Raw genomic sequence first — 8,295 nt, 5'->3', positions numbered from 1 at the left:
CATTTAATCCCCAAATCAGAAGTCCTACTTATTGACCTGATTAAACAGCTGCAGGCTAGTACTGCCGTGTGAAACCAGCACCGCCACCCTTACTTTCAACACTTCCTAGAGCAGCAAGGTTATAGCAATATACTAAATTGTTTTTTGAGATACTACCACCAGAACACACATTTGGTGTAAATGTTGTTAAATAAAAGACCACACAATATTTTCATGAAGGATCTAGCATTTTATTTATATTGACATGTCATTTTTTGGACTTTTGAGAAGACATACGTAATAACCTGAAATTTAAAAAAAAAAAAAAAAAAAAAGAAAAGAAAAAAGGCACTTCATGCTAACAGTGACCTTCAGACTGATCCTTTTTATAAAGTATGGAGAGAGCATGTAAACAGGCCGGCTTCTCTGTACAACACCGGCCAAATCTGCCTCTCCCAGGAAAGTCTGTGGCCCTGCTTGCCTGTCCCCTCAAGTGTTTCGACACCAGCCAGACCCCCTGTAGGTGGAACCCAAGGTTTTTCTGTAGGACACCTTGGCCTACCAGGGAATGCTGGAAACAAGGAATTGTACATTCGGAAAAAAAAAAAAAAAAAAAAAAAAAAGCCTTTTGGAGTAAAAGACAGCTGCCTTCTAAAAGCACAGGCTTCTCTGTATCTACGCCCAGCTTCAGAATACAATAAATAGGAACAAGAAATGTTCAAGTATTAATGTGTTTGCTTGACACCTTTTTGCCATAATGGAAGCCAGTTTCTCTGTATCCACACTAGCTGTCAACAGGCAAGAGCTTTTGTTTTTAAATAAAAATACCCTTTAAAAAAGTACTTATTTTGTGCAGTTTTTGGAATTAACTTTCTTATAAAGAAAAAAAAAAAAAAAAAAAAGTCAAAGTACCAGAGTGCAACCTACAGACCTTGGGAATAAGACCTTCTGACTTCCCTGTGTAACAAACAAGGCAGCCAGGGCCTGCGTTGGAAAATTTCACAAGTCCAGGTTTGGCTAGTGCTACAACTACGATGCATAGCTGTTTTTTGATTAACCCTCATTGCAATTGTGCCGTCATTACGTACATCCTCCAACAAGAGACCAGAGAGGGAGAATACAGAAGAAAAAAAACAAGCTTAAAACCACCAGTCAGAAGCAAAAAGTAAACCACTACAGTTTTAAAAGACTCTGCAACAAGCCTACAGCGTATTAAAACTAGGCAGATGAGCAATCTGTTTTCAAATTAGAAGGGGTGGTTTAAAATTTAGCGCATTGCAATTTCCATTACCACTTAACGTAGTCAAGAGGACCATTCTAATTATCACTACCTTAAATAGAGGGGTGCAGAGGGAAGAAAGGTGAAAGGATACATTCTAAAAGCAGGACTAGGTTTATCCATTAGTACTGATCGTGAAGCAGCTTCCACATGCCAGTTTAAAATTTAAAAAGGCAATTACATAACCTGCAAAAAGGATGCATACCCAGAAGAGCAGACGTCAAAATACTGATCCTTTCTAATGGTCCCATATACATACAAGCTAAGCTAACAGTACAGCATTGGTTGAACTGTTTGGAGTGGCAATGAAATGAAAAGGGAGTGAAGACAGAAAGTTATTAATTTGGGAACGAGGGGGCCTCTTCCCCCTAAAGGCCTGACAGGCTTCTCTGTAGTATACACCAACAGGCCTGGGGGAAAAAAGCTTAACACTTGTTTAGTATTGGAGTTTTTTGGGCATTTCCCAAGAGAAAGAATCTCTACCAAAGTGGCCATAAGCAGCAGTCCTCTGATAAATGGGTTTCTTCAGCTGCAACTCCCTAGAATACAGAAGTCAATCATTTAAAAGTGATCACATGTTACATTCCTTTGATGCTGGTTCAGCAATATTATACTTACCCTTTCTGCCAGACCAACCCCCCCAGCCCAAAAAAAAATAAAAAATACAGAAAAAAAAAAAAAAAAAAAAAAGGAGGCGAGTGGGTGTATTTATAAAAAAAAAAAAAAAAAAAAAAAAAAAAAAAAAAAAAAACTTACCACACTAGCAGAGCTGCCACGTCCAGAATAAAAGGACATTTTCTTGGATTTGTTGTAAATTGGGCATTCCATTATTGTGAACAGAGTTAACTGTCAGTCTACACAAATGGTAATGATATCTGCTTCTCTATGTGCTAGAAGCAACAGAAATACTGTAGTTACCTAGACCAGCAGTTTCCAAACTAGGTTCCCCTCACTCGTACCACTCGGGGGTAGTATATGCGGTTCTAGTATATGCATTTTCACTGTATTTGTATCAGCTTTGATGTGGGTTAGTGCAGTGCTTGAAAACCACTGCTCTTGTCTGGTTATAAAAAAATTCTTGTCTACACATTTTAGAGAAGTACTTTACTTACTTTCCTAGGGGCTCCAAGACAAAGTTAGTCTATGGTCAGTAAAAAAAAAGAAAAATAGCCCTCACAGCACCTCTCTGCATATGAACTGCTACCCCTGTCTTCTAGCAAGGTTTGGATATGCACTACATATGAGCTGGCAAGGCTCTGCCAAGCGGGAACCGTTCACTTTACCTGACAATGACTCCAGGTCGGAGGTCAAAGTTCTTCTTGACAATCTCCAGGAGCTCTTTCTCAGTCTTCTGGGAGGTCCCGTAGTGGAAAATCGAGATGGACAGCGGGTGGGACACTCCAATGGCATATGCAACCTACATTACAAATAGTTAACATTTGCACTTTTCTTTAACAAAGAATCTGAAACAAGCTCATGCACTACATTACCAACATCCATATTCCGGTACATGCTATAGCCCTGTAGAGCTAGATTAGATTCCAACTAGAACTTATTTTTCCATCAAACAAAATTGCTCAAGGACTGCCCTGGGAAAGGTCCAGGTTAATTCAGGAAAAAAAAAAAGGTAAAGATAGCTCAAGAAAGCCTTACCTGGACAAGTACCCGCTTGCAGAGCCCAGCCTTGACCAGGGACTTCGCAACCCAGCGGGCAGCATAGGCAGCTGAGCGATCCACTTTAGTGTAGTCCTTCCCTGAAAAAGCACCACCCCCATGGGCACCCCATCCTCCATAGGTATCAACAATGATCTTGCGGCCAGTCAGACCAGCATCACCCTGAAAATGATTAGAAACTTAAATTAGAAGGGAGTTGTCTTATGACAGAGCAAAGCTTTTTGTTGTAGGCATTACAGTAGTGCTAACCAAGGTTATGCAATTCATTTTCTTACCTCAAAAACAGTTACTTTACTTTTCCTACATCTAAAAGAAGATCTTTAAAAGTTTAAAATGTAACAAAAAGAACCTAATGTGGGTCAATGCTACAGATGCAGTTGGTGTACCTATTCTATCCTATTCCCTTTGTATTGTAGTATAAACAAATTATCTAGCTGCAATCAGACCACTGGACCTACAGTTTATTGATAGTTTTAAAATTTAAATATTTTCATATCCCAAATTAAGATGAGGCAAGGAATGTGCTTTGGAGAACTCTCAAATTGAATGAAATTTATTTGGACTGCATTTAGTTTCACCTGAGGTCCTCCGATGACAAAGCGGCCACTGGGTTGCAGGTGGTATATGGTATCATCGTCCAAATACACAGAGGGTACCACCGCCTTAATGATCTTCTCCTTCAGGGCATCTCTCATTTCATCCAGACAGATATCCTCATCGTGCTGCACAGAGACCACTATGGTGTGGACACGGACAGGGATCACTGCTCCACGGTCCTGACGGTACTGCACCGTCACCTGCAGGAGGTGGAGAACAGTGCGGCTTACAGGCAAGCCCAAACAGCCATCTCCATGCTCAACTCTGAACCAAGCCTGCCTCAGGAGGTTGAACTATATATAGGCAAGGACAGCAAATGTATCCAAGAAACAACTCCATTTGCAGCAATTATAAATTCACTGAAATACAACAGCTGATCACAATGCCCTGCTTTTCTATTGCTGTTGAATGAGATTAATATTGCTTGCAATGACCTTGGATAAACGGATCATGGCAATTTACCTGAGTCTTAGAGTCTGGACGCAGCCAGGGCAGTGTGCCATTACGACGCAGCTCGGCCATCTTCGCGTTCAGTTTGTGGGCAAGGACAATGGTGAGGGGCATGCACTCCGCAGTCTCATCTGTAGCATAGCCGAACATCAAACCCTAGAAATAAAATGCATAGCTTATTACAAAGTGTGCAGTAGATAAAATATAGCTATATTACTTGAAAATTACTGAGTTTTCTTGCGCTTAATTTCTGCGATTCTTACCTGATCCCCAGCACCTACATCCTCCTCATTCCTATCCAGGTGGACACCTTGTGCAATATCTGGAGACTGCTGCTCCAGGGCCACGAGCACATTGCAGGTCTTGTAGTCAAACCCTGTAAAGAAACATAGACTAAGAACCTACCCAAGAGAAACATGCAGAGGAATCGTGTGCAATTCACATAGATTATAGAATCACTTATCCCATTTGCTCACCTTTGGAGGAATCATTGTAGCCAATGTGTTTAATGGTGTCTCTGACTATTTTCTGGTAGTCCACATTGGCCCGGGATGTGATCTCACCAGCCAAAAGGATCATACCAGTCTTTGCAACAGTTTCTGCACAAAGAAAACAGAACATATAACACACATATTAAACAAGGAGAGAATATTGGGGTTCAGCTCAATTGGGAGATGCATAATGTATACCTCTGAAACAAGAACGCTAAACAAAGCATCTGAGAAATAAAACAAGCATCTTTGAAAATAAAGCAAAAGATCTTACCACACGCAACTTTGGCATCTGGGTCCTGCTTAAGATGTGCATCCAAAACAGCGTCACTGATCTGGTCACAAATCTTATCTATAAAAAGAAAGACAAAATATAAATGAAAATACTTGGTTCTGAATCCACACTACTCATCAGTGCATTGGGAATGTATTAACTAAAAGGAGCATGCCTTGTGTCACATTACTCTAAAGCCTTTGTGAATCCAGCATTAATGTTTATATAAACAACCCAGGATTTAACTTCCAACAGTGAACTTTGTTACTTGTGCTTTCATTTGCATTAAGCATACAATGTCTCGGTTTGTTAATATTTGGGTAGTTCTCCAGTGAAGATACACATGGCATGTATTCACAGGCATACAATGTAGTATTTAACATTGATGTTAAGTGAATTAATGAAGTTAAAACAAACAACTTGACAAGTCGACATTTTAGATCCGGGTGGGGTTGCCTTAACCCTCACAACACTGAAGCAATTCCACTTGGATATTTTATTACCCCAGAAGTTTGACTTTAGTCTTTGGAAGTGTATGAGATTAGCCTGCACAACGATAACAGGGCAAAACAAAGATATATATTTAAATGCACTGCACCAGAGAGCTCTGCCTCAAGGGTACCCAAAGTAAACGCCCACGAAGCTGCCGATTGGCTGAAAAACCTGCAACACGATGATCCAGTTTCTGGTCCAGTCAGCAAATACATTTGTGGGAAAACTTGGCAACCATTGGGTTTTTGTGTTGCCAACTAAACTCGTAAAACGCCCCTTCAATAAGATATCCCTATTTTGTGGCAATTTATGCTTTACTAAATCCGTTAAACATTGACGTTTGCAGTATATGTACAATTTAAAAACAAAGGGATTCCACAGAAATATAGCAGACGATGCTACATTTAAATTGGTACAGAGAAAGGCAACGCTGCAGCAACAAGACCAATTCATATTTAAAGCGCAGATCATGAAAATATGCGTCTTCATCTTCCCTGCCCCCAAAGTTTTGCCGCAACATTACCGGGAGGGTAGCCATGATGACGGTTACATGTCATTGACAAAACAAAACCATGCATTGAAGGGAACACTAACACTACGGGCTTTTAGTCTCTTTTTTGCAGTAAATTCTGATGCAATCACAGCGAGGACGGAGGTGGAGGTATGGTTTACAAACGGCGCCATTTGCATTTTTATAAAGCAGTAGATCAAGAATGAAGTCCGCCATATACACACACCTCTAACCACAGCAACTGCAATGCATATTGCATCATGCAGGTTTCCAAGTTATGACAGCCAGAGGCAGCGAACTATTTATTAGGCAGTCGCGAGTTTAGAAAGGATGCAACTGACATTAAAATTAAACAACGAAGAGTTCGGCTATGATTAATCTCATCCAGCCAGCGAGAACGCGCATTCGGGTTTCTAGAAAAAAAAAACCTGCAGCCTGATCTCGTGCTCGCAGCGCGGCTCTTTCTTGTCTGTCGACCACGCGCTCAATTCTACAGGAAATCCAACACCGGGATCTGAGCGCGCCGAGATTACAGCTAAACTGTGCTATAAAAATAACTTTAAAAAATGTGTCACGTTTAATCCGTATTACAACGGGCATTTTAAAATTAATACAATTCCTATATTAGTATATTAAATACAATACTGGTGAGTTAGCCTTAAAACTCCGTTTAATAACCTCAAATGTATTATTTTAGGAGAACAAAAATGGCCTGAAGCAGAATTATGAGATATTCGATGCGGTTTCGATAGCCTTCAGATAATCTCATAACAAACCAGCACTCCAGCACGTGTTGAAAAGCCACCCGTCTGTACTGTAAATGCCCGGTACTTCATAACTTCATACCCCGATAAAGACATATTCATATATTTAAAAAAATAAATAAAAAAATGTTGAAGTACTGTGACGACGTATTTAATATAACTAACATCCCAATTACCGTCAGGACTTTGAAGGGTATTAAAAACGCGGAGAAAACGAGTTTCCCCTTTACAGCTAAAAGGCCGACAAGCATCATCATAAAACTCACCGGGGTGACCTTCCCCGACAGACTCCGAAGTGAAAAGAAAGCAGTCTTCTTCGATCAGAGAGTTGTGGAAACCGTTCATCTGTCCGTTCATCATTTTCTCTTATATGTGCGTGAATATATTTATCTAGAAACGTGTGTTTGTTTCGGTAACGTTGCTGGCTGTGCTGCGCTCTTCCTTCTGTCTATGGGATCCCGGTGCTGAATGAACAGTCGCTCTCAGTGCACGAGTATTTATCTGCCAGTAAGCCGCTGGTTACGTCAGCCATGCGTGTGGCCGAGCGCTTTGCCCCTGGGCGGAACCATTAAAATATAAGAGGGGTTCACATAGAAAATATACTTATTTTTTTAAAACGATTTATAAACTAGCTGCAAACACTCAAATATTGTCTGTTTAACAGGAACGTTTCTGTTTTGCAATAGCAAGCCTGAACATTAAACAACCTGGTTACTAATGGACTCAGACACAGTTCAGAAAAAAATGGCACGGGCCTTTTTGTCTGATCATGCAACAATATCAAGTTCATTGCGAGAAATCAAAAAACGAGTAATAACAGCAAGATGCTTAAATATAATTGATCATTACTCACGACGCACTAGACAATAAACAAACACGCTTCGTAGATGTAAAGTATAACCATATTGTTTAATCTTTTTTTTTTTTTTTTTTGGCTTTGTCGTAAAAAATAAATTAGCTTTCGGGGTGCATGCAAACTGCATTATAATTATGAAACAGCAACTTTGCTAGTAAACCTGTTCCTTAGCAAATATATGTCGCAATGTCGTACGCTGCACAGTTGTACGTATATAATATTGTTATATATACTACAAAATAACGTATATGAGCCCACTCCGTATTTAAAATGTAACAGCAGTCCTGTAAAGATGAACACACTAAAGTGCACGGTAATGACCTGACTTTTGCTTGTTTTTATTAAGCATTCGCCAAAGGTTAGCCGTTTCTACCTCTGTTTTGCCATGCTTCCCTTTGCTTTACCCTGCTTTCACTATGCGTTTACTTTGCTTCACAGTTTGCAACGCTATGATACCATAGTGGAACCGGTTCACGTCATATTAAACACACGAGGGTATGTTAATGTGTGTAGATTAAGCACACGAGAAAATGAAATGCCCTTAGCAGTTGTGAAGTTTTTCTTGGGATGGTCTAAAACGGGAAACAAACAAACAACGAACATGTTATACCTGTCCAACTGCGGAGCTCAGGTATTTCATTTTGTTGTTTATGAATTGCTAAATTAATCTGAACAACGCCTTTCTAAAGATTATTAATGCTGAGTCATCCTTGTGTTTCATGTTTAACATTTTTCAAGGCCATTGTCACCTGCTTAAGCATTGCACTCGCGCTAAACCATTGCATGCAGAAGGTTCCACGGCACACCCCAGTGTGCTCTAACCAATGAGTATAATCCTCTACAGACCAGTTCAGCTGACTGGATGCATTACTTTAATATACAAGCACATGCGAAAATGTACGAACCAGAGTAGGCCTGTCAGCTCATC

The 8,295-nt window shown here is 40.1% G+C and overlaps 1 protein-coding gene across 1 annotated transcript; it reads right to left on the bottom strand.

Annotated features, from left to right (window-relative positions):
• Positions 1 to 208: 208 nt before the first annotated feature.
• Positions 209 to 7,001, bottom strand: LOC117966061 (S-adenosylmethionine synthase). The gene is made up of 9 exons (XM_034911446.2): positions 6,778 to 7,001; positions 4,745 to 4,822; positions 4,456 to 4,578; positions 4,243 to 4,355; positions 3,992 to 4,135; positions 3,511 to 3,729; positions 2,912 to 3,094; positions 2,542 to 2,675; positions 209 to 1,797 (listed from the first exon to the last, which is right to left on the bottom strand). The coding sequence occupies exons 1-9, from the start codon at positions 6,869 to 6,871 to the stop codon at positions 1,695 to 1,697; spliced, it is 1,191 nt and encodes a 396-aa protein (XP_034767337.1). The 5' UTR covers positions 6,872 to 7,001; the 3' UTR covers positions 209 to 1,694.
• Positions 7,002 to 8,295: the final 1,294 nt, after the last annotated feature.

The sequence above is a fragment of the Acipenser ruthenus genome, chromosome 37, assembly GCF_902713425.1.
Source record: "Acipenser ruthenus chromosome 37, fAciRut3.2 maternal haplotype, whole genome shotgun sequence".
NCBI lineage: Eukaryota > Metazoa > Chordata > Actinopteri > Acipenseriformes > Acipenseridae > Acipenser > Acipenser ruthenus.
The sequence above is the reverse complement of the archived record's forward strand: the minus strand, read 5'-3'. Positions and strand labels throughout refer to the sequence as shown.

Coding starts and splice junctions, on each gene's coding strand:
- LOC117966061 (XM_034911446.2), bottom strand. CDS start 6,871: ATGATGAACGGACAGATGAACGGTTTCCACAACTCTCTGATCGAAGAA. Junction 4,136..4,242: donor ATGTAGGTGCTGGGGATCAG/GTAAGAATCGCA, acceptor TTTTATTTCTAG/GGTTTGATGTTCGGCTATGC. Junction 3,730..3,991: donor GTCCAGACTCTAAGACTCAG/GTAAATTGCCAT, acceptor CACCTCCTGCAG/GTGACGGTGCAGTACCGTCA.